At 51.0% G+C, this 24,853-nt stretch overlaps 2 protein-coding genes across 5 annotated transcripts; one reads left to right on the top strand and one right to left on the bottom strand.

The window, feature by feature from the left end:
- Positions 1-10,536: 10,536 nt before the first annotated feature.
- Positions 10,537-20,096, top strand: B4GALNT1 (beta-1,4-N-acetyl-galactosaminyltransferase 1). 2 transcript variants are annotated; one of them, XM_012469764.2, is made up of 11 exons: positions 10,537-10,887; positions 11,489-11,707; positions 12,253-12,417; positions 12,533-12,639; positions 13,098-13,138; positions 13,276-13,456; positions 14,456-14,554; positions 14,698-14,888; positions 15,341-15,481; positions 15,739-15,979; positions 16,524-20,093. In XM_012469764.2, exons 2-11 carry the CDS (start codon positions 11,490-11,492, stop codon positions 16,739-16,741), a joined length of 1,602 nt encoding a protein of 533 aa, XP_012325187.2. In that variant the 5' UTR covers positions 10,537-10,887; position 11,489; the 3' UTR covers positions 16,742-20,093. The 2 variants fall into 2 exon arrangements, 1 of the variants encoding a protein (XP_012325187.2); XR_001110192.3 differs by lacking the exon at positions 10,537-10,887 and having other exon boundaries at positions 11,475-11,707; positions 16,524-16,823; positions 17,924-20,096.
- SLC26A10P (Solute carrier family 26 member 10) lies at positions 17,185-24,286 on the bottom strand. 3 transcript variants are annotated; one of them, XR_010343001.1, is made up of 19 exons: positions 24,165-24,286; positions 23,522-24,072; positions 22,947-23,057; positions 22,332-22,489; positions 21,998-22,162; positions 21,590-21,742; positions 20,796-20,878; positions 20,498-20,645; positions 20,295-20,408; positions 19,522-19,599; positions 19,337-19,432; positions 18,831-18,937; positions 18,645-18,714; positions 18,456-18,572; positions 18,284-18,317; positions 18,122-18,204; positions 17,976-18,030; positions 17,688-17,859; positions 17,185-17,445 (listed from the first exon to the last, which is right to left on the bottom strand). XR_010343001.1 is itself a non-coding variant. In XM_064377281.1 (17 exons), exons 1-17 carry the CDS (start codon positions 23,862-23,864, stop codon positions 17,738-17,740), a joined length of 2,037 nt encoding a protein of 678 aa, XP_064233351.1. In that variant the 5' UTR covers positions 23,865-24,182; the 3' UTR covers positions 17,185-17,737. The 3 variants fall into 3 exon arrangements, 1 of the variants encoding a protein (XP_064233351.1); XR_010343002.1 differs by lacking the exon at positions 24,165-24,286 and having other exon boundaries at positions 18,456-18,563; positions 23,522-23,601; XM_064377281.1 differs by having other exon boundaries at positions 17,185-17,859; positions 23,522-24,182.
- Positions 24,287-24,853: the final 567 nt, after the last annotated feature.

Here is a 24,853-nt window from a genome sequence, read left to right as displayed (position 1 = left end):
TCCTGACTACATCATTAAGTATAATTATCAGTATAAAAGAGGTTTTCAATACCCATTACTAAATTGCATTCTAGCCTGGGCAAGAAAGCAATACTTCCATTCTCTCTCCCTCTTTCTTTTCCTTCTCCCTCCTCCCCATTCTCTCTCTCTCTTTCTCTTCCTCTTTCCTCCTTCCTATTCTCTCTCTTTCTCTTTAAAAAAAAAAAAAAAAAAAAAAAAAAAAAAAGCTGCACACCTCCCTCACAATTTGCCCACAAGGAAATTCCCTAAAAAAAAAGAAAATTCACAAGCAAAATAATACTTTGATGAAAAGAGCCAAGAAAGGCTGACCAGGCCAGGCGCAGTGGCTCACACCTGTAATTCTAGCACTTTGGAAAGCCACAGTGGGTGGATTACAAGGTCAGGAGATAGAGACCATCCTGGCCAACGTACTGAAATCCAGTCTTTACTAAAAATACAAAACAATTAATTGGGCATGGTGGTGAACACCTGTAGTCCCCGCTTCTCGGGAGGCTGAGGCAGGAGAATTGCTTGAACCCAGGAGGCAGAGATTGCAGTGAGCCGAGATCACACCACTGCACTACAGCCTGGGCTTAAAAAAAAAAAAAGAAAGACAGGCTGACCAAATCTTGGCACTAAAGTAGCATGGGGTTCCCCTTTTGTTAGTTCTCATGGCCAGCTCATTGAACAATACACCAATTTTTATTAATTCGTTGAATGAGAATAAATGTGTGTATGACAAGCATTAACTGGATCCCAGTTTTCTTGGTTGCCTCTTCTGATTGACATGTTTGAACTGGGTCTTTTCTGTAATCTAAGCCAAAAATGTAAATTAAAGAAAATGACACAATCATTGGCATTCAGTTCAAATAGATTGGGCATATTTATAACAATTCACCAAGTATGTTTATTGCAGCACTGTTCGCAATGAAAAGGAAGTGTCAATTAATATACTCATTTGATGTATTAATATGCAGATTTTTAAATGAGACATATTTTCATGTGCTCTTATAAGCAGACCTCCAAAATATACGTGTCATGTAAAAAAAGCAGTATGGGGTTCCATGGATATAGTATAATTTCTTTCCTGTTTAAAAAAAAGTTTATAAGTAGACAATAGGTAGGGTCACTTCCATCAAAATGATTGAGTAAACTCAAGGGAAAATCCTTCCATCACTCTAAACAGATAAAATTAAAATGACAGATAAAATATTCCAAATATGTATTAAAAGCCATATTCAAAAAACAAAATAAGCATCTCTTTGAGTTGTTAAGGGAAAGATAACAGCTGGGGGCTTAAGTCACAAGTCTGCTGGGCCAGAAAACAAGAAGCAGCACCTGCCAGGATCCCAGGTCCTTTGCAGAACTCACTGGATGTTATGATGTGTGACAGGGGCTGTATAATGTTATGACTGCTAGCTGGACTCTATCCATTTAGAGCCACTTGCCTAGAGTGATTGAGAAGAGCAGAGAGGACATGGCTAGCCCAGTCCTGTCCCCAGCCCCCTAGGCTCCCATGCAGAATTGGACTTTGCCTGCAGCTGGCTGGGGACAAGATCAAGAAACTATTCTCTGGATTTTTTTAAAAAATGCAATCCCACTGCCTGTCGAATGTAAATTCTGGTTCTAGACTGTGGAGACGGTCTTGAAACCACTCGACATGGAGGGATGCAGTGAGAGAGAAGGAAACCTACAACTCCAAAGTGGACTAGCATATTTGGCCCATTACAACATTTTCCTGATGAATCTGACTCTGCTGGAGTACGAAAACTGTGTTTTCTGAACTCTCTCTGAGCTAGTGTTCCTTGCGTCAATCACATGCACACTTGAGAAACCTGAATTGGGATAGGCCTTAAATGGGAGAACAAGGGAGGACCCTGAGTGGAAAGTGTCCGCTTTTCTAATGTAAATTGTGCAGCAGCACTGGGGTTCCTTAGTTAGTGGCTTCCTAGTTTTGGAAGCTTGCTGCACCAGGCGCGGTGCTCATGCCTGTAATTCCAGCACTTTGGGAGGCCAAGGCAGGTGGATCATTTGAGGTCAGGAATTCAAGACCAGCCTAGCCAACATGGTGAAACCCCATCTCTACTAAAAATACAAAAAATTAGCCACACATGGTGGCAGTCACCTGTAATCTCTGCTACTTGGGAGGCTGAGGAAGGAGAATCACTTAAACCTTGGAGGCAGAGGTTGCAGTGAGCTGAGATTATGCCATTGCACTTCAGCCCGAGCGACAGAGTGAGACTCCATATCAAAAAAAATAAAAAGAGGCCAGGCACGGTGGCTCACGCCTATAATCCCAGCACTTTGGGAGGCCGAGGCGGGTGGATCACGAGGTCAAGAGATTGAGACCATCCTGTTCAACAAGGTGAAACCCCATCTCTACTAAAAATACAAAAAATTAGCTGGGCACAGTGGCGCGTGCCTGTAATCCCAGCTACTCAGGAGGCTGAGGCAGGAGAATTGCCTGAACCCAGGAGGCGGAGGTTGCAGTGAGCCGAGATTGCGCCATTGCACTTCAGTCTGGGTAACAATAGCGAAACTCCGTCTCAAAAAAAAAATAAAAATAAAAATAAAAAGAGAGCTTGCTGCAGTTGTGACCCCAGTTTTGCTGATACCAACAGAGTTGTGTGATTCTGGAGGCAGGGAGCTGTTTCTAGAAGTTCCGCCTAAAGCAGTGCTTCTCATTGAGTTTCTACCGGTGTCTAGGGAAGGGCAAGTCTGTTGCACAGGCTTGTTCTGTTCATCATAGGACATTTAGCTCAACTGATACCTGCCCACTAATTGCTGGCAGCTGACCCAGCTATTATGACAACCCAAAATGACCCCACATATTTCCAAAAGCCTGGGGAAGCACTATCGCCCATGGCACAAAAAAACAGCCCCCAAATCACACTGTAAACCCTCTAATCCCAAGAAATAAACCCCTAGAGTAGTTTCTGTCATCTACAATGAACCCTAAAAAGGACACATGTACAAGAAACTCACACAAAAAAGGTAGCAAACTAAAATTTCAAAGCTCATCATGAAAATTAACATCATGAGGCCGGGTGTGGTGGCTCATGTCTGTAATCCCAGCACTTTGGGAGGCTGAGGCGGTTGGATCACAACATCAAGAGAACGAGACCATCCTGGTCAACATGGTGAAACCTCGTCTCTACTTAAAATACAAAAAATTAGCTGGGCATGGTGGTGCGTGCCTGTAATCCCAGCTACTCAGGAGGCTGAGGCAAGAGAATTGCCTGAACCCAGGAGGCGGAGGTTGCGGTGAGCTGAGATCGTGCCAATGCACTCCAGCTTGAGTAACAAGAGTGAAACTCCTTCTCAAAAAAAAAAACACATCATGAAAGATAAAAAGCTTAATAAACAAGGTAATTTACTGTAGAGTAAATGGAAATAATAGACCAACCTGAAAAAAAATTTAAATATAGTCATCCCTCATTTCTCAATTATCTGCAGAGGATTGGCTCCAGGACTCTTGCAGGTACCAAATTACCAGAATGCTCAAGTTCCTTATATGATATGGTATATTATTTATATATAGTCTATGTACATACTCTCCTATACTTCAAATCATCTCTAGATTCTTTATACCTAATACAATGTAAATACTGTGGAAATCATTATTATACTTTAAAATTTGTATTATTTTCCATTGTTATATTGTTATTTTTTTCCAAATATTTTTGATCAGCAGGTGGCAGAACTGTGCTTGCTGAACACAGAGGACCCACTGTAAGTATGTTTAATATCCTCAAAGATGAGGAAACGGAAAGACATGACAACTAAATACACTAAGTAAAAAATCAGCGGGCGTGTTGGTGAGCACCTGTAGTTCCACTATTTCGGAGGTCAAGGTGAGAGAATCGCTTGAGTCCAGGAGGCAGAAGCTGCAGTGAGCCGAGATTGCAGCACTGCACTCGAGTCTGGGTAACAGAGTGAGACCCCATCTCAAATAAATACACACACAGACAGACAGACAGACAGACGATAAGCAATCCTCAATTGTAATTCTTCTAAAAGCTATAAAGGACATTATTGGGTCAGATGTGGTGGCTCACACCTGTAATCCCAGCACTTTGGGAGACCCAGAGGGGTTGATCATGAAGTCAAGAGATTGAGACCATCCTGGCCAACATGGTGAAACCCCATCTCTACTAAAAATACAAAATTAGCTGGGCGTGGTGGCGTGTGCCTGTTGTCCCAGCTACTGGGGAGGGTGAGGCAGAAGAATTGCTTGAACCCAGCAGGCAGAGGTTGCAGTGAGCTGAGATCACACCACTGCACTCCAGCCTGGCAACAGAGCAAGACTCCATCTCAAAAAAATAAATAAAATGAAATAAAAAATAAAAGACATATTGAGACAACTGGAGAAATTCGAATATGGACTGTATATTAGATAATGATTTTGTATCAGTGATAAATCTCCTTAGATTATAACCATATTGTGATTATTTAAGAGATACATGCTGAAGTACTTAGTAATAAGAAGCACAGGCCAGGCGCGGTGGCTCATGCCTGTAATCCCAACACTTCGGGAGGCTGAGGCAGGCAGATCACTTGAGGTCAGAAGTTTGAGACCAGCCTGACCAACATGGTGAAACCCTGTCTCTACTAAAAATACAAAAATTAGCCAAACATGGTGGCAGGCACCTGTACTCCCAGCTACTCGGGAAGCTGAGGCAAGAGAATCACTTGAACTCAGGAGGTGGAGGTTGCCGTAAGCCAAGATCATGCCACTACACTCCAGCTTGAGAGACAGGGTGAGACTCTGTCTCAAAAAAAAAAAAAAAAAGTCATGGTAAGGCACAGTGGCTCATGCCTTTAATCCCAGCACTTTGGGAGGCCAAGGCAGGAGGATCACTTGAGACCAGGAGCTCAAGACCAGCCTGTCCAACTGGTGAAAGCCCATTGCTATGAAAAATACAAAAATTAGCCAGGCGTGGTGGCTCATGCCTGTAATCCCAGCTACTCCAGAGGCTGAGGCGGGAGAATTGCTTGAACTCAAAAGGTGGAGGTTGCAGTGAGCCAAGGTCATACCACTGCCCTCCAGCCTGGGCAACAGAGTGAGACTCAAGTCTCAAAAAAAAAAAAAGTCATAATGTCTGCAAAACATGAGAGAGAGAGAATTAAAATCAGCATTTCAGTATTCAGCTGAGGCTAAATATCACCATCATAGAATGAGATACTGAGATACAAGAACTATATGAAGTTCTATTAGAAAGTTTTAATTATTAATATTTTGTTATAAAAAACCTTTAGTTGTCATTTTTAGAAACTGTGACAGTTATGTGCTAAAACAATTTCTCAGTACTGTCACCAAATTATTAAATAGACACTCACTTTCTTTTTTATTTTTTTCAAGACAGAGTTTCACTCTGGTCACCCAGGCTGGAGTGCAATGGCATGATCTCAGCTCACTGTAACCTCTGCCTTCCGGGTTCAAGCCATTCTCCTTCCTCAGCCTCTGGAGTAGCTGCCATTACAGGTGCCCACCACCATGCCCAGCTAATTTTTGTATTTTTAGTAGAGACTGGGCTTCACCACGTTGGTCAGGCTGGTCTCAAACTCCTGAGCTCAAAAATTAGCCAGGCGCCTGGGCCTCCCAAAGTGCTGGGATTACTGGCTGAGCCACCGCGTGCAGCCAACACTCACTTTCAACTAAAGTAAATGGAGGAGTGATTTTTTCTTTTTTAATTTTTACTTTGAAATAATTTCAAACTTAGATATTTCAAGAATAATACAGAGCACTCCCACATATCTTTTATTCAGTTTCACCAATTTTTCACATTTGGGCACATTTTATCATTTTCTCTATATCCATAATTTTATATAAAATAATGTAATTAATAATTATCAAATCAACAATAAGATATAAATAATACATTATATATACCACACATATATATCATATAAATGTATCACCTGCACATTACTATTATTTTTTTTTCTGAACCATTTGAGAGTAGATTGCATACATCCTTGCACTTTACCCTTTAACACTTCAGGTTATCTATTCTAAGAACCGGGATGTTTTTAAATATATCCACAGTTACCAACTTTGGGAAGTTTAACATTTACCATTTATCTTTTTTTTTTTTGAGATGGAGTTTCGCTCTTGTTACCCAGGCTGGAGTGCAATGGCGTGATCTCAGCTCACCGCAACCTCCGCCTCCTGGGTTCAGGCAATTCTCTTGCCTCAGCCTCCTGTGTAGCTGGGATTACAGGCATGAGCCACCATGCCCAGCTAATTTTTTGTATTTTTAGTAGAGACAGGGTTTCACCATGTTGACCAGGATGGTCTCGATCTCTTGATCTCGTGATCCACCCACCTCGGCCTCCCAAAGTGCTGGGATTACAGGCATGAGCCACCGTGCCCAGCCACACCATTTATCTTTTAACAAAGATAAAACAACTTTTATCTAATCAACTATCCATATTCCAATTTATTTTTTATTTTTTATTTTTATTTTTATTTTTTATTTATTTTTTTTTTTTTTAAGACAAGTTTTCACAATTTGGTCAGGTTGGTCTTGAACTCCCGACCTCAGGTGATCTGCCTGCCTTGGCCTCCAAAGTGCTTGGATTACAGGTATGAGCCACCGTGTCCGGCCCAATTTTTTTTTTTAGAGAAAAAAGATAGGTTCTTGCTCTGTTACCTAGGCTGGAATGCAGTGGTGCAATCATAGCTCACTGCAGCCTCAAATTCCTGGGCTCAAGCGATCTTCCTACCTCAGCCTCCTGAGTAGCTGGTACTATAGGCACATGCCACTACATCTGGCTAATTTTTTTTAAAGTTTTTGTAACCCAGCTAGGTGGTTCACACCTGTAATCCCAACACTTTAAGAGACCCAGGCAGAAGGATTGCTTGAGGCCAGAAGTTGGAGAGTAACCCGGGCAGCATAGCAAGATCCTGTCTCTACAAAAAATAAAAATAAATTTCTGTAGAGACAGAATTTCATTATATTGCCCAGGCTGGTCTCAAAGACCTGGTCTCAAATTGTCCTCCTACCTTGGCCTCCCAAAGTGCTGAGATTTGTGGGGGGAGACCCCATAAGTGCCAAGGCAGGAGTCAGAAGTCTTAGCCTATTCCCATATAAATAATGAAGAAGAAAATAACTAGAGATATAACCATAGTAGTTATTCATAGGTGATCTTAGTCATTCATATGTGATCTTAGTTATTCATAGGTGATCTTACTTCTTTTACTAATGCCTTTCAGGTCAGAAGTGTGACCCTGGGGTGACATTATCAAAGGAATGAGCCTAAGGTAAGACACTTTAAACCCTCTGTCACGCCCGTGCAAGGGCTGCTGGAAGAAGCTTCAGCTGTGCGGTAGCGGCAGCGCTGGGAAAGCACCTGCTGTTTAGCCAGCTAAACGTTTCCTTCCTCAGGGGAGTGAGGAGAAAACTCCGCTCCTCCAAGCTCTTGCATAGGCCTGACGGCTGTCAGGTAGACCCACAGACATCCGGGGGCTTAATTGTCTCTATGTGGTGCTGTGCTTCAGTGGTCACATTCCGTGTCCACTCTCATGTTCCACTTCTGCACCTGGTTGCTTTTTTCTTAGAAGAGATAATCAGTAAAAGTAATATAAATCTTAATGTCTTTGTTCTTTCTTGACAAGTATGGAAAAGCACTGACGCATTATGCTCCTTACCTCATCTCCGCTACTAGAAAGTCTTGGGTCCCTACCTATATGACACGTGATGTGCTTGACCCTATCACTGACCACCAATGCCACACCCTACGTACCCTGCCCCCAGCTTTGCACCACGCCCTACGTACCCTGACCCCAGCTTTGCACCACTCCCTACCTACCCTGCCCCCAGCTTTGCACCACGCCCTACGTACCCTGACCCCAGCTTTCCACCACGTCCTACGTACCCTGCCCCCAGCTTTGCACCACGCCCTGTAAAAGTCAGAGTGTGCAGACACTCTGGGCCACTGCTGGACTCCGCGCTTTGGTTGGCAGTGGACCCCTGGGCCCAAACTGTCTTTTCTCTATCTCTGTGTCTGGTGTCTTTTATTTCTACAGTTTCTCATCTCCACACCTGCAGAGAAGGGCTCAAAGGACCCTGTAGGGCTGGACCCTACAAGATTACAGGCACAAACCACCTCACTTAGCCCCAATTTGTTACATTGTCCCCCAAAATGTCTGTTATATCACTTTTTTCCCTTGAGGACAGGATTGAATCTAGGATCACATTTTGCATTTAGTTGCCTTGTCTCTTTATCTCCTTTAATCTGGAACATTTCCTCATTCTTTGTCTTTCATGTCTGATATTTTAAAAAACACTAGCCAGTTTTTCTTTATTTTCTTTTTCTTTTCTTGAGACAGAATCTAGTTCTGTCACCCAGGCTGAAGTGCAGTGGTGCAATCTTGGCTCACTGCAACGTCCACTTCTGGGTTCCGGGGTTCAAGCAATTCTCCTGCCTCAGCCTCCAGAGTAGCTGGGATTACAGGCACACACCACAATGCCTGGCTAATTTTTGTACTTTTAGTAGAAACAGGGGTTCACCATGTAGGCCTGGCTGGTCTCGAACTCCCTACCTCAAGTGATCTGCCCACCTCGGCCTCCCAAAGTGCTGGGATTATAGACATGAGCCACGGTGCCCAGCATAAGTTTCTTTTATACATAGCAAATATTTCTTACTTGGGGTCTGTCTGTTTCTTTGTATTTAAAATCAAGTTATGTAGCCCCAGTCAGAACACTACCTAAATTATGTCGTGTCTTTTTCAAGGGAACATTTCTGGAGGCACATGATAGTCTTCTGTCCTTCATTGGTGATGTTAATTTTGGCCACCAAGTCAAGATGCTGTCTGGTTTTCCCACTGTGCAGTTACAGAAAAATTGCAGTTACAATTTTTCCTCTTGCAACAAATAAGTCAACTATGGGGAGATACTTGAAGCTATGTACATACCCTGCTTCTGTCAAACTTTCCCCCTATAATTAGCATTCATTGATAATTCTTGCCCAAACCAAATTTTACCTCGATGATTGCAAAAAAGTTATTTTCCAACTCCATCAGCTCCTTCCACATTTATTAATTGGCATTCTCCCTTCTCCTTCTTTCATTTAATTAATTAATTATTTATATATTATCAGTGTGGACTCAAGGATTCCTATGTTTTCAATGGCTCATAATTCATTCCCAATCATCTCCCCTAGGGTCACCAACCAGATAAAGTAGATCTTTATCTGTCTTGCATGTTACAAATATTTTCTCACAGTTTGTCATTTCTCTCTCAATTTTAGTTTATGTTAATTTCTTCACTCAAGTTTTTCATATAGTCAGATTTATTAATATTTCCCTTTACATCTGGTTTAGAGATCTCTTCCCTACTCCAAGAGCGTAAACAAAACAAAACAAAAATTCCATGATTTTTTTTTTTGAGACAGAGTCTCATTCTGTCACCCAGGCTAGAGTGCAGTGGCACCATCTCAACTCACTGCAGCATCAACCTCCCCGGCTCAAGCCATCTTCCCACTTCAGCCTCCCAAGTAGTTGGACTACAAGCGTGAGCCACCTCGCTGGGCTAATTTTTAAATTTTTTGTAGAAATGGAGGTCTTACCATGTTGCCCAGGCTGGTCTCGAATTCCTGGGCTCAAGCGATCCTCTCCACTGGGCCTCCCAAGGTGCTGGGATTACAAGCATGAGCTACTGTGCCGGCCTTCATGATTTCTTTTACTACTTTTATGATTTCACCTTTAATATTGTAGTAGACTTGGAATTTTGGTGTTAAGGAGGGTACAGATTCCACTCCCTCCCCCAGTTGATTAGTCATTTATTTGTATAAAATTCATTCATTTAATAATCCACCACACACACACACATATTTTCATTATGTTCTATATTTCTTATTATATCTTTTTTTTCCTCTTGAATCTTGATGCATCTTTTATTAGAACCATGGAGCCACAGAACTGATTCTCGGCGGTGTGAGGTATCAGGCTGTCTACGACCTAAGGCTTCCAGGCAGAACTACCGCCAATCTGGCCACTCTAGGATTTCCTTCCTCCTGCAAAGGTTGCACCAAGGGGCAGTTAGGGGAAATAGGCCCTCGAATTGCCCAGTATGTATCTCGTAAGTGTCTGTTTAATAATGAAAGGCAGGGCGGGGGAGGAGGGGCAGGGGGAGGCTGTGCATCTGTCTTTGTTAGGCAGAGCGTTTATTTTCCAGGGGTTGTTTCCTTTATATTCACTCTAACATTCAAACCTTCCTTGACGTGGGTTTTAGCGCGCCCCCGCCCCACCTTCTCCCAAAGCCTTATTTGCTCATGGTTGCCTACAAGCTCAGAACGAGCAGGCAACGGAATGGCAGGTCTTGGGAGCAGGCGGTTGAGATGCCAGGGTTTAGAGACGAAGGCCTGGGGGCTACGAGCGAGGACCTTCCCGCGTCTGCTCTGCGCCCCCGCAGTTTTCTCCGCGCCCACCAGAAGGCGCCGGGGCGCTCGCATTCCCCGCGCGGAGCCGGAGCAGCCGCAATCAGCCGGGAGCTGAGCCGCACTGCCCTGCGGTGTGAGGAGCCGAGCAGCTGCCGGAGCCCTCCCTGTGCTGCCTTTGGGACGCGGCGCCAGGGATCCCCAGTTTTGCCCCCAGGGCTGGGGTGCAAGTGACTCTGAACTTGGTCCTCGCGCCTCGCCAACCGACCCCGGGCAGGAAACGCCCAGAACCGCCACCGCGCAGCGCTTCACAAAAGCCGGGAGAGTTCCAAGGCGGGAGGGGTCGGGCGCGCTCCAGAGGCAGGAGGGTCCCCTACACCCTTCAGGCTCACGCCCAGCTCCCCCATCGGGTAGCCCCAAGCCCCATGAGGACCCTCAGGCCGGGGCCGAGAGCCTGGCACAGCCCGGACCGAAATTTTGCGGCTGCCTTAGAGCGTTAGACAGGTCAGTGCCCGGTGGGCGACGAGGGAGGAGGAGCAGAAGGCGGGAGGAGGCGCGCTTCCCAGTCCACCCTGTCCCCCGCGCCGCTTCCCGAGGCCACTCATCGGGTCACCTCCGCCGGGGGCGCCCGCCAGCACGGGCATGATTCTGCATTTTTGTGACAGGCTAGGTGTGGAGCCGCCCTCCGCAGCCCACCCCGGCCCAGGTGATGCTCGGACTGAGGAGTGGGGGGCGCGCCGGCCAGGGTAGGCGGCGGGCTTGGGGGCGCCGCTCCTAATAGAGCGGGGCTTTTCTGCTCACGCATGGCCGCGTCGGAACCGCGGCATCCAAATGTCTTCCGCATTAAGATGCCAGGCCTCGGGTGTGAGAGGAAACCAAGATGCAGGAGAGGGTGAGAAGAAAGGAGGCCGGGAGTCCCTAGGGCCCGGGAAGTGAAGGGAGGGGTACCGAGAAGACCGAGACTGGCAGTGCAAACCCTATCGCGGTGTGTGGAGTGGAGTGAGCCCTTGGGAGCCGGCAGGAGCCTCTGAGGTCGCGGGGGCCAAGGGCCCAGCCCTTGCCCTCCCTCCCTCCCTTTCTCACTCCCCACCCTACCCACACCTAGGATGTGGCTGGGCCGCCGGGCCCTGTTCGCGCTGGTCCTGCTGCTCGCCTGCGCCTCGCTGGGGCTCCTGTACGCGAGCACCCGGGACGTGCCCGGCCTCTGGGCACCTCTTGCGCCGTGGGCGCCCCCGCAGAGCCCCCGCAGGCCAGAGCTGCCAGATCTTGCTCCTGAGCCCCGCTACGCACACATTTCGGTCAGGATCAAGGAGCAAGTAGTCGGGTGAGTGCCGACAGCGGCGGCGGCAGCGCGGCGCTCGCCCGGGGTGGTCTAGGGGCTTTTGTTTCCTCCACTGCTGGGTTCAGATGCCTGTGTTCTCCTGACGGGTTGTGTGGAGTGAACTGGGAGGTGGAAGTGGGAGGCTGCTGAGGCTTGGGCTGGGGAAAATCTGTTCTCTCTGAACCTTGCCAAGGGGATGAGGATGGGGATGGGCGTGGGAGGTTGTGCAGTCAAGGGAGGGCCCTGAAAGACTCCCTGAGGTGCCGATTCAGGCATGAGAAGAGATTCCAGGTGGAGTCCTGGATGCTGGGTGGGCAGCTCCTGAAATCCTAGCAACTGGCCCTATCCTACAACTCTAAAATCCAGATTTAGGGGCTGGATCATCAGAACCTTGGTCCCCATCCCGAGGACTATTTGAAGGGCAGCGTTTAAGGAGACAGATCCTAGATGGACAGAGTTGCAGGACCAAGGTGTGGGGTGCTGTGTCAGTGTTTATGCGATCAATGGAGTCGTAGCGAGGCTCTGATGACCCTCACTACCCCCTTCAGGCTGCTGGCTCAGAACAACTGCAGTTGTGAGTCCAGTGGGAGGGGCCTTCCCCTCCCATTCCAGAAACAAGTCCAAGCCATTGACCTTACCAAGGCCTTTGACCCTGCAGAGCTGAGGACTGCCTCCGCCACAAGAGAGCAGGAGTTCCAGGCCTTTCTGTCAAGGTACCAGCTTGAAAGAAGGGCATGACGCCACATGGGGAGAGCAGTGATTGTGTCCAGGAGGGAGAGCCCCTCTCCCCCTGGACTCTCATCTCTCCTCTCCTTCCTCCACTGCCAGGAGCCAGTCCCCAGCTGACCAACTTCTCATAGCCCCTGCCAACTCCCCACTCCAGTACCCCCTGCAGGGTGTGGAAGTTCAGCCCCTCAGGAGCATCTTGGTGCCAGGTAGGAAGGAGGGTCCCAAAGGATGACCTCAGCCACAGTGCAGATGGCAGAGCCCAAGGTTGGGTGAGAAAGAATAAGTGATGGTCGGAATGGGAGGTGGGAACTTCTGATGAAAAGGGGACTTAAGGTCAGAAGGGGGCTTAGGAGGTGGGAGGTGAGGACAGAAGGGACTCTAGGAATTTCAGAAGACTATAATGGGAGTTTTTGGGGGGAAGGATCTATTTTTTGCTGACTAACCATTGGTTAGGTGGTGGGCAGGGCAGGCCATAGGGCAAGCTTTGATAGGAAAGGCTCAAAAATCAGTCACTGTAGGCTATGTTATACAGTGTCCCCTGCTGAGGCCTCAATAAGAAGAATGGGTGGAAAGTTCTCTATTGTGTGTGGTGACAGCAGGGAGAGAAAACGAGAAAGAATTCAGGGTTGTCTGTGTAATCCTGATCCCCCATCCTTTCTCCTAGGGCTGAGCCTTCAGGCAGCTTCTGGTCAGGAGGTATACCAGGTGAGAGAAAACAGGAAGGCGAGGAGGCCAGGTGGGCATCAAGAATGCTGGGAGGGAGGCAGGGCTACTAAGAGAAGGATGGAGGAATCAGGGAGGCAAGAAGTGGGCCTGGGCCCTAACTCTCCAATCCCTCCTAGGTGAACCTGACTGCCTCCCTGGGCACCTGGGATGTGGCAGGGGAAGTGACTGGAGTAACTCTCACTGGAGCGGGGCAGGCAGATCTCACCCTTGTCAGCTCAGGGCTGGACCAACTCAACAGGCAACTACAACTGGTCACTTACAGCAGCCGAAGCTACCAGACCAACACAGCAGACACAGGTGTGAGGCCTGGGTGAAGAGAGGGGCAGGCTGGCCAAACAGAGAAGAACCAGAAAGGCTGGAGTGGTCAAATGGCAGAGGGCGTGGGAGGTATCTGGGCTATGGCCAGAGCTGTCCAGCCACACAATGGGTGCTTCAACTGGACCAGCGGGGCCAGAGAGGGAGAGAAGAGGCCTTTGTTCATCTGGGGCTGGAGCAGGCCAGAGGGAAACTCAAGCTTTGGGTGTGTCTCCCCTTTAGGCCAACCGTAGGGCCTCAGGAAGAGACCTGTCCAAGGAGTTAGAAGACTATACTCCCAACTCACCCTTACTAGGGGGCAAAGGCCTTTACCTTCCTGGGTTTACATTTCTCCTCCAGCAAAAGGGGCCTAAGAGCCCTCCTGCTTCTCCCCAAAGCTTGTTAGTTGCACGAAGTTTGCTTCGACCTTAGAGCCTTCCACTTGCTGTTTTCTCAGCCTGGAATGCTGTTCCCCAGATTTTTGCAGACTGGCTCCTTCTTGTCATTTAAATCTCAGCCCAAATGTCTCCTCTTCACTATTACATTACTTGTTTGTCTTATTTTCCATTCAATACTTACCAGTATCTGAATTTTTAAATTTTCTTAGCCTGGCACCAGACTGACTAGGTTCCTATCAGCTTTGTTGCTTAATAGTTGTGTAAATGTGGCAAGTTGCTTTTCTGTGTCTCGGCTTCTTTTTCTGTTGTAGGAATCTACTTAATAGGGTTATCATGAGAATAAAATGAATGCATATATTTAAGGCCATTTTTTAAAGGGTCTGGCACATAGTAAATGCTCAATAATGGTTAGTTTTACTTAAAACTTTTTTATTGTTTTTCTCCTACCCATTAGAATGTAAGTTCTGTGAACGTAAGAACCTTGTGTTCTCGTCCACCAAGGCCTAGAAAGGTGGGACACAGAGTAGGCACTTAAATATTGATTGGCTGAAAACAGAATGTTGTCCCACCCTTCAGGGTCAAATGCCATGTCCTTTCTTCCCAGTCCGGTTCTCCACCGAGGGACATGAGGCTGCCTTCACCATCCGCATAAGACACCCCCCCAATCCTCGGCTGTACCCACCTGGGTCTCTACCCAAGGGAGGTGAGGCTGGTAGGGGCAGGGATGTATTAGATCCACCTTGGTGGGGAGCACAGTGGGAGAGGACAGCCGTGGGAGGGGATATCTACCTGTTCCTCTCTCCCAACTCTCCTTGTCTGCACCCAACCATGTGCCCTCAATCTCAGCACAGTACAACATCAGCGCTCTAGTCACGATTGCCACCAAGACCTTCCTCCGTTATGATCGGCTACGGGCTCTCCTCGCCAGTATCCGCCGCTTCTACCCGACAGTCACCGTGGTCATCGCTGACGACAGCGACAAGCCAGAGCGCGTTAGCGGCCCCTACGTGGAGCACTATCTCATGCCCTTCGGCAAGGTGTGCAGCTGGCAGGTGGAATGGAGGCCAGAGGACTCCCTCAGGGGGGCACCCTCAATCTGCAGCCGCCTCCAGGGTGGTGATTCGAAGACCACCTGCCTCAGAACCATGGGGTGCCCGTTAAGCATGAGGATTCCTGGAATGTAAGCTTTGTGGGAGCAGGAAATTCTCTCTGCGTTCTTAGAATGGTGCTTAGTGCCTGATGGCATTCAATAAAATAGCTGATGAATGAATAAATAAATGCACACAGAAACTAAACGCATTCCAAGACCACTGACTCGGAACCTCTGTGGGGATCTGCATTTTTTTTTTACCTAATTCCCGGCCATTCAAAAGCACTCAAAAGTCAGGAGAAGGACACAGGCTGAGAAGGGTCGGCGGAGAGAAAGAAAGGTGGCAGAGGGCCATGTCCTATTCTGCAGCCTCCCCAACTACATGCACCTTTCCACCAGGGCTGGTTCGCGGGCCGGAATCTGGCCGTGTCCCAAGTAACCACCAAGTACGTGCTGTGGGTGGATGACGACTTCGTCTTCACGGCACGGACGCGGCTGGAGAGGCTTGTGGACGTGCTGGAGCGGACGCCGCTAGACCTGGTAGGGCAGGGGCCGCAGGATGTGGGGTGGAGAAGGGCCTTGAACAGGCTAAGGCCACGGCGGGGCCCTGCGGCCAGGAACGGCCAGCCCTGGGACAGAGAGGACCACGAAGTGGGGCCTGGGAACTGTCTGGGTCCTGCAGGGGTGGAGCAGAAGAGGATGAGCAGGGGTACCCCCGAAGGCACCGGAGCGCAGATCTGCCCCCTTCGGGTCCCTGGTCCCCGGCCCTCCTGGAGCCAGCCTCCCTCTCCCTGCAGGTCGGGGGCGCGGTGCGCGAGATCTCCGGCTTCGCCACCACCTACCGGCAGCTGCTGAGCGTGGATCCCGGCGCCCCAGGCCTCGGGAACTGCCTCCGGCAAAGGCGCGGCTTCCACCACGAGCTCGTCGGCTTCCCAGGCTGCGTGGTCACCGACGGTGTGGTTAACTTCTTCCTGGCGCGGACTGACAAGGTGCGCGAGGTCGGCTTCGATCCCCGCCTCAGCCGCGTGGCTCACCTGGGTGAGTGGCGCCCCCTCCCGGCCGACCCTCTCAGCAGCCCCACGAGGCGCTGGCACAAGGTTCCTGGTTTCTCCTCTGCCACACCTGCGCCCAGCCTCCACTGGGAACCCTAGAACAGTTCCGCAGTGATTTAGCAAGACCTACACCTGGGCGAGAGACCCACCCTCTCCCAGCCCTGCATACCCTTTAATCCTCCATTCTCGGCACAGCCACTGGGCCCCCATAAACTTCTCCACCACTGTTCCCGCCATCCCTACTCTACTTCCAGCGCTTCCCCTAATTCAGACTACAGGCGATGCAATCCATCTGGCTTTTATTTAACCTCTGGGAGTGGGGGTAGGTTTTTCCGTTTTCAAAGCACAAGTACATTGACTCCATCTACACAAGAGTAAAAGTGAGACCCAGGAGTTGATTTACATGCTCCAGGTCCTTAGAAACAAGTCTTTGCGCACACACTTTGCATGCCCCAAATTTGAGTTCTCCCTTAGTGGTCAGCCTTCTGCACCCTCAGGACGCCTTATTGTGCACTCCCCTCTACCCCCAGAATTCTTCCTGGATGGGCTTGGTTCCCTTCAGGTTGGCTCCTGCTCCGACGTCGTGGTAGATCATGCATCCAAATTGAAGCTGCCTTGGACATCAAGGGATGCCGGGGCAGAGACCTACGCCCGGTACCGTTACCCAGGATCACTGGACGAGAGCCAAATGGCCAAACACCGGCTGCTCTTCTTCAAACACCGGCTGCAGTGCATGACCTCCCAGTGATGGCCCGTAGGGGATTTCTGACTGTCAGGCTGGGCCTGCCTCCTTGTCCCTGCCAGGAATTTCCAGCAAACCCCACCACCCTGTGAGCACTCTACTGACTGTCCCTGAGCCCCTAGTTCCTCACTCTTTCCCTTCCAAACTGGATGCCCAATTGGGGTTGTCCTGGTAACACCCCTCCTTTTTCGAGTGCCCAGAGGCCTGGTGGAGCCATAACCTCTCCCACAGCCAGTGCCAAGTCCTCCCCTCTCCCCATTCTCATGGGGCAGGAAATGGGGGGATCACTTTCCAAGTGCCAAAGAGCCCAGGGGGACTCTAAGAACCTAAGGTGGAAACACTGTCTGTCCTCTCATCTTCTTGGGACTGAAGGGGTGGGGAAATTCTCCAACACATAATCTCAAGACAGTGCCCTTCACCTGCATCTTCAAATCCAGTACTCTGTGCACATGCTGGTGAACACATGGTAAAAGCCATTCTTAGTGTGTCTCTGCAATGCTGTGGGCACAAAAGAAGGGGCACCAGAGTCCCTGTGCAAACAGTTAGACTCACTTCATGGATTCCAAAGCACTCAGCTTCATTTTATTAGTTACATTAGGTAAGGGGGCTCAGGGGTCACGGTCCTCATCACACACATGTCACTGGGGCCCTCTGCACTCCAAGTGATGAGGTCAGACCCACGCTGTGCAAATCTTATGGTCAGTGGGTTCCTGGAGAAAAGAGGAGACATGTCAGGAATAGATTAAGCACCCCTCTCTCTTGAAATGTGGCAGTCCTCTCAGGGGTACCCCACCAACTTAGGGATCTGAGTTCTTCAGCTCTTCACCCATAGCTCAACCCAGGCTCTCTGAGTTGGTCTTCAATCCACTATTCATTCTGGCCCCACCTTTTTCTTGATCTTTCTCCACAGACCCTTTCCCAAACCCCTCTTCCTGGGTCTCCAGTCACTTACCCCTGCCTCATTTTCTGCAGCCCGGCACCTCCCAGTTCCTGCGCCTGGTGCTACTGTCCCCTTAGCAGGCTCCCCAGGGCATGAGCAGCTGCATCCTGCACACTCACAAACAGCTGATCTGGAGTCACCCTGTCCAGGAGTCCTGCCCGGGTCAGCATCCCCAGCACCGAGGCTATGGGGGAAGGTGTCAGGCTCTGAGACCCTAAATCCACACCGGGTCCTTTTCCCTCCTGCAGGCATCCAGTCATTGCCCAGGCACTGGACCCCACCCTTCTCCACACATCTCACCATTACACTGAGCCAAGAGGAGGTGGATCCTAGCATCTCGACATCGGCTGGCCAGCTGCAGGGAGGGGGCAAAGGGGTGAAGTCCCAGATCAGAGGGTATGAGTGAGATGATAAGGGGTGTCTCTGCAACCTACCCTCTCCCTCACCTGCACCACTTCTCTGGCCCCAGCAGCATCTGCAAAGGTGACACCACTGAAGTCTAGGACCACCACTCTGACAGGCTCAGCAACTAGAATGGGAGAAGACAGGAGTACCCAGGTGCCACCAGGCAGCATGCCCAAATCTTCCTTCTCGTCATCCCATCTCACCTGCAACGGTTGGGCCATCTGGCTTTGAAGTCTCCTATGAGTAAAGAAGGGCAGTCACCACTCCCAGACAGAGCATAAACATGCACCCCTTGAGCACAAGGGTCCCCTCAGAATGCCCACCTGCCTCCCACTTCCTGAGGATCCACATCGCTCCTAAACCAAGCTCCCTCACCGTTCCTCCTTCTTCAAGCCCCAGGTGCCACTCCAGGTTGCGGCGAAACTGCCCACGGGTCCCAAAGTAGAGCGGTGTTGGATAGCTCAGGATGCAGAGCCCTGGGACCTGAAGGAGCTAAGAGGTCAGAGGGTCAGAGAAACATGTGAGGCCAATCTTCCTTTCCTTCTTTGGCTGCAGCTCACCCACCTTGTGGCTTCCTTTGAGTGGCCTGTAGAGCTCTGTCCCCTCAGCCTGTCCAAGTGCCAGGCACTGCACCCTAGGGAAGAAGATGGGGTCAGATTTCCAGTTTAGCCTGGCCTGGCTGGGCAGTCATCCCAAGCACCTCATTCTCTCCCCTGCCCCGACCTCAACTCCACTCATCTCTGTGCCCACCTCTGGGTGCGGCAGACCACAGTCATCATGGAGAAGACCACACCCACAGCCAGGCCCAGGTCCACACTCAGGGTCACTACAGCCACCCATGTGACCATCCACACAGCCTGCAATACAGGGAGGGGGTGGATTGCCCAAAAGAAAAGCCAGGCCATCGCTGCTGAGGAAAGAGATCCAGGGCAGTGACTACCAAGGCAAGTGATGGGGAGAGATGACCCAGGAAGGAGTAGAAAGCATAACAGAGGGAAATAACAGGAGTGATTGAATGGGACACACACCAAATGTAATGACCTGCACTAATTGGGAAGTTACAAATATTCAGGCCCAAGGGTTTCAAACCCCACCCTTTCCCTTGCCTGTGAGTAAAGGGTATTAGGAGTTATTTGTGTTGAGGGAGTGGGTGGGTTGCAGAGCTTAGGACCAGACAATTTGCTTTGGTCTAGGGCAGAGGCTGGGGATGCCAAAAAGATGGGGGGGGGGCAATTGGGGATAATGCCATTTCTCACAAAGTCCATGTGGCTGATGCGCCATAGTTGTGGAAGTTCCTGCATCTGGAAGAACATCTGGCGCATGCTGGAGATGTTGATGCAAGCCAGGACAGCCTTGAGGCAGAGGAGGTGGGCTGACTACCTCAATGTCCTGGAATACAGCCACCCCTCCCAGCCATGCTCACGCCTCCTCTGCTCCTTACCTTGGGCAGATAGTAAAAGAAGGGCCCCAGCCACAGTAGCACCGACAGAACCACTATGCAGGAGAAGAGGCCTGCCAGCTAGAGGGAAGGAGGGGCGGAAGCAAAAAAGGAAGGGAGCCTCCCCCCGCCAACGTGAGAGCTGGTCTCCCTGCCCACTCTGCCTTATCTTCCTCAGAAGTCTCCCTTCTCCCAAATCTCCTTCCACACAACCCCCTTCTTAATATTCTGCCATTCACATCTAACCCTCCCCTTCCCCTGATTAATTAAATGCATATCATTCACCAGTCTCCCCATAGATGTCTGTTCAAGTTCCCAAGTTTTGCAGCCCACCTCCATCTTAAAAGCCACTGTGGGATTATCCTATAAGCAGGCTAACCACGTGCTTGGGGTACCAGCAAAGTAAGGGAAACCAAAAATATTAGGGGGAGACTTTGATATGTGATATTTCTTTTAAAATACAATGTCATTGTGTGAAAAAAATAAGAGTTTTATCTCTTAAGTTTACTTTATGGTTTTGTGTTTTTAATTTTGACCACATCGGAGCACCATAAACTTTTTAGTGCTTAGAGCCTACAAAGGTCTTAATGGAACATTGGTATTTTCCATCCCTCCTATCTATAATTCTACCCCCTCACTCGCCCTCCCTCACAGATCCCCATTCTTCTCTATATAGATGCCACCTGGGTATCTAGCCATTTTCCACCTGTTCCTCCACCACCACCACCTTGCCTGGATGGCCCATCCTTTCTCCTTGCCCAAGGATGTCCTCTTACCTGTGTTTTCCCACCAGCATCCACTAGTAGACTGGTGGTGGCCAGCGTAGCCGAGTTGGGAAAGCAAGAGAAGAGGGAGGAGATGAGGTTGGAGGCGCCATGTGCCAGGAGCTCCTGGAGGGATGCAGTGAGATGAAGCAGGAGAGACAAAGGTATGGTGGGGAGTCAGATGAGAGGGTTGGGGTCCACAGTCAGAGTCCCACCTGGTTGGAGTCAATAGTGTAGCTATACTTGTCTGCATAAATGGAGGCCAGGGAGGCGGACACCGCAAAAGTAACCAGTGCGATGGGCAGTGAGTCAGCCAGAATCCTGGGCAGCTCAGCCAGGTTGGGAAGGAGGGGTTGGGGCAATCTGGAGAGGGAGGGATCCATGGTGAGGAGGGGCTGGGTGCTGCAGTGAGATAGGGAAGGCAGAGAAAATGGGGGGGGGTGGAGATAAAAGGAAGTGTTGGGTGGGAGAGGTGGGAGAAGAGAAAGCTGGCGTCTTTTTGTTCTGTCTTACCCTCCAGGCAACAGCCCTACTATCTGGACGTTGTATCTTGTGTCCAGGGAAGAGGTGAAGCAGAGCACAGAGGCCAGAAGCACCTGAGAGATAGAGCAAAATGAAGGCAGGGGAAGGGTTGGGGGCCCTGGCAAAAGCTAGAAGGGCTGAGCATGAGAGGGGACCATAATGCAGGCCTAGCTGGTTGCAGGAGCCCAGCACCTGGGGGAGCAGGATGTGCTTGCCATGGGGGCCTGACAACTGATTTGGAATGTGGAGCTGGGAAAGAGGAATGATGTATGCCTGAGGCCACAGAGCGTTGGAATGGCAGAAGTAAGAGGAGGCTTCTGTGAAGGATGGTGGATATGAAGAGATGCCAGTGAGCCTTCCAAAGAGAGAAGCTGGGCAACATCTAGTGATATACTGGCATCTGTGGAGATGCGGAACGTTTATTTAGTGGAGGAGAGAGAGAAATATCGGTGGAGGGTGGAGTGCACTGTGAATTACAGAGAAGGACCCTGGTGAGGACAGATGTCAGAGAAGGTGCTGTGACCAGCAAGACCTCAAGGGAGCGCTGTAGGATGGTGGAAGGTACTCTAAGAGGTCTAGAGGGGGCTCCGTGAGAGACGCGTGTCAGTGTCTACGGGGACTGTGGAAGGTCAAAGTGTTCTCCTCTAGGAGGCCTGGGAAAGTGAGTGTGAGCCGGCCCTCTGGTCGGTGGCCTCTCTGCACTCCACCAGGGGGCGGCAGCGGCCAGTTCCCACAGGACGGCAGGGTCTGTGCGGGCAGGGGCCGGCGCACACGGCCATCCTCACCATGACGACTTCCCCCGGGATCGGCGTGGGTAGCCGGTCTCGGAATCTCACGTTCAATTCCTTGACCGGCACTAGCAGCGCCAGGCTGAGCGCCGAGATGGTCAGTTCAGCCGGATTGCTCCGGGGCAGCGCAGTCAGCACGCCGGCCAGCGTCTGCGGGCAGGGGCGATGAGCAGAGGGCCCCGTGCCAGGCTTCGTGAGCCCCGGCGCGGGCCCCCAGAGCGAGGCCCTCTCTCCCAAGTGCCACCAGGGCTTCCACCTCCGCAGGGCCCCCTTTCAGCCACGTGGCTCCAACCTTTCCAGCGCCCTTGTCACACACTATCCCTCCACCCTCCATCCTTCCTCCTTTTTCGAGTTTCCTTATTCCCAGGACCTCTAGAAGCCGCTTCTCTCTTCTCCCAACTCCACCTTGAAGAGAGAGAAGCAGCCGATCTGGCGGGGGAGGGACAACCCCAAGAGGCTCGGCAGCTGGGACACGAGCACGTGCAGCGCGGCTCCGCTGGTCAGCGCCTTGACCACAGGCTCCGACAAAAAGGTGGACAGGATGCCGAGCTGCAGCGCGAACATCCCCAGCTGCGGGGGAGAAGACGCGCAGTCACCAACTAGAGGAGAAGCAGAGCAGCCGCGCGCACCTCAGCCCTCCCGAAACCAAGCCGGAGGCTGGTCCCTCTCTCTCCGCCTGCCCAATTTCCCTGGCCCCCAAGCAGGGATCCCCCAGGGTCCTCCCCGGGTCCTCCCTCACCATCAGCGCCCCGCTGCCGAAGGCCACGGCCGCAGCTACCCCAACCCGCTGAGCGTCCAACTGCTCCCTCTCGATTCCGCTCAGGTTCCCCACAAGGGGTTCTGGCACCAGCCGCTCGACAGCCGAGCCTGTCATGAGGCTAAGTATGGCGAAAGTTCCTGCCACGGGGGACACATGCAGACATCACGAGCTGGGCAGCCCTGGGCAGGGCAACAGCTCAGGCTCCACGCTCTGGGGCCGAGATGCTGCTGCCAGACTCCGCTCTCCAGGAAGGCTGCTGCCCCGTCAAGACTAGGGGGCACGAAGAGCTGCACCAGTCGACAAAAACTGCTCTCTCCTGCAGATTCTCTGCCTATGCACTTCTTCTTCCCCTTCTGAGTCCCTGAGATGTTCATTTTAACCAAATTTCATAGGGGAAAAAAGTTCAAGTAATCTCCCATCTCTTTGCACCCACTCTAGGAGAATTGCCTAGGTCAGTTTCCTGGCAGGGTTGGGCAAGGAAGGAAGTGAAGGTGGGAGAGGTGAAGAGGGAAATAAGGAAGACGGGAAGTAAGCGCCCCTGTCCATTTCCACCCCACAGGGAAGAGGAGTCATTGGAAGTCCCTGGTCACTCACCTGTGGACAGGTGTCTCCCAGTACCCAGCAAGCTGTAGATGAGGACGGGAAAGAAAGAAGTGTAGAGTCCAAACACCGGGGGCACGGAGGTCAGGAGGGCAAAAGCCATGCCTGGGATAGAAGTGGAAGGAAAGGTGTGCTGTGGGGAGGAGACCTTGCCCAAGCTCCAGGACTCATCCCCTTCCCACACTCCTATGGGCTGGCATCAAGGATGCTAAATTATGCCTCAAGAGGGAACTGAGGGGTTAATGGGCCTCAGTGGGAGGTCATGGGGTAGACAAGGTCAGAGATCCTGTGGCCAAGTCCTGGGGGTCTGGCGTTTTGTGCCTCTCTCCAGTTCTCTGAGCCAGAACCTGTCCAAGGCTTCTGGCAGGATTGCAGGTAGATGAGGGGAGGTGGAGGTGGGGATCTGATGGCGCTCACAGTCCTTACCCCAAACTTGGCCTCAGATTCCTCTCTCCCACCCTCAGCGGCACGAACCCACCACCTGCTCCCGGATTCTCAGCTCCCTACGCCTCCTCCCGGAAGCCCTCTAGAGCTTGTGCTCCTGACAGGCTGGTGTTAGGGCCTCTCACCCTGGGGCACGTGCACGATGCCCACGGTCACTCCAGCCACCGCATCTCCGAGCAGCCAGGCCCGCCAGCGGTAATGGGGCAGCCAGTGCAGCGGGGGCAGCAGAGCCAGCAGCAGGCGCCACGCCCCCGTCCTGGAACAGGAGCGAGCCCGCAGCCTCCACAGTCCGCAGAGCCGGGGAAAGCGGCGCTCTACAGGTCGCTCCGGCTCCAGCTCTTCGCTCCCGAAGAGCTGATGGAACCGATCCTCGGTGAGAGCTTCCCTGAGCCTGGTTCCCAGGGGGTACTTAAGATCGGAGGTGTCCCCCGGGCCTGGGTAGGTCCCGGCGCCCTGAATCCCGCTCATTATGCCCTTGGCCACCTCCAATTGCGCACGGTCTTAAATACCCCTCCATCCACTAGCCCTGAGTCCCGCCTCCCACGAAGCAGGGTCCAATCCGGCCCTGGACGGCACCCTCTGTTGAGGACCTTCTCGGGTCTGGCGAGAGTTGCGGCTAGAGGAGGGAGAGTCTCTGTTAGGCATTTCCGCAGACATCCTTGGCCGGATCCGATCGCTGGCTCGGGTGATTGTGGAAATATGTTGAGATTAGAGAGACAGAGAGGCCGAAAGGCAAATGCACCCCAACACTCAACACCCACTATTTACCTCTCCTTAGACTTTTCACTTCACTCCCGGTTCCTTTCCCCATCGGCAGAGACAGAGGCTGGTTCCTCTTGGGTCACTGGTCCTTCCCTGAGCTGCAGCGTTCTCCCCGCCAGAGCAAGAAAGTTCAGTGCCCATTCTGAACCACACCCAGACCCACATCTTCATGGAGCACAGCTGGCTCCAAAAAATTGTCAGGGGCTCTTCTGGCCTCTGCAGTTTCATGTCCTACTGACATGGAATGTAGCCCACGTGGATTGGACAGAACCAGGACCCACACCTCTGTGAGTAGTGGCTGGGCCCAGTTTAGAGCCTCAGGGGAAATACTGAACCCATAGGAAATTTTTTCTTAGGCACCATTTATTACATTGAAATGCTTTTCACAGGCCAGGCGTGGCTCACGCCTGTAATCCCAGCACTTTGGGAGGCCAAGGTGAGCAGATCACCTGAGGTCAGGAGTTCCAGACCAGCCTGACTAACATGTTGAAACCCCTGCCCCTACTAAAAGTACAAAAATTAGCTGGGCGTGGTGGCACACGCCTGTAATCCCAGCTACTCCGGAGGTTTAGGCAGGAGAATTCCTTGAACCCAGGAAGTGGAGGTTGCAGTGAGCCGAGATGGCACCATTGGACTCCAGCCTGGGCGACAGAGCAAGACTCCATCTTAGACAAAAAAAAAAAAAAAATGCTGTT

This window comes from Aotus nancymaae, unplaced genomic scaffold (genome assembly GCF_030222135.1).
Source record: "Aotus nancymaae isolate 86718 unplaced genomic scaffold, 86718_ANA_hifiasm-v0.15.2.pri h1tg000016l, whole genome shotgun sequence".
In the NCBI taxonomy this organism is placed as follows: Eukaryota; Metazoa; Chordata; class Mammalia; order Primates; family Aotidae; genus Aotus; species Aotus nancymaae.
The sequence above is the reverse complement of the archived record's forward strand: the minus strand, read 5'-3'. Positions and strand labels throughout refer to the sequence as shown.

Bases quoted from the DNA above. Each gene is read 5' to 3' on its own strand.
- SLC26A10P (XM_064377281.1), bottom strand. From the start codon at position 23,864: ATGAGCGGGATTCAGGGCGCCGGGACCTACCCAGGCCCGGGGGACACC. The intron at 21,743-21,997 runs GTGGAGTTGGGA...CCCTGCCCGCAG, and splicing joins GCTGCTTCTCTCTCTTCAAG to ACGCTGGCCGGCGTGCTGAC. The intron at 18,031-18,121 runs GTGAGGGAGAGG...CCCTCCCTGCAG, and splicing joins GGGCCAGAGAAGTGGTGCAG to CTGGCCAGCCGATGTCGAGA.
- B4GALNT1 (XM_012469764.2), top strand. From the start codon at position 11,490: ATGTGGCTGGGCCGCCGGGCCCTGTTCGCGCTGGTCCTGCTGCTCGCC. The intron at 13,139-13,275 runs GTGAGAGAAAAC...AATCCCTCCTAG, and splicing joins CTGGTCAGGAGGTATACCAG to GTGAACCTGACTGCCTCCCT. The intron at 15,980-16,523 runs GTGAGTGGCGCC...CTCTACCCCCAG, and splicing joins CAGCCGCGTGGCTCACCTGG to AATTCTTCCTGGATGGGCTT.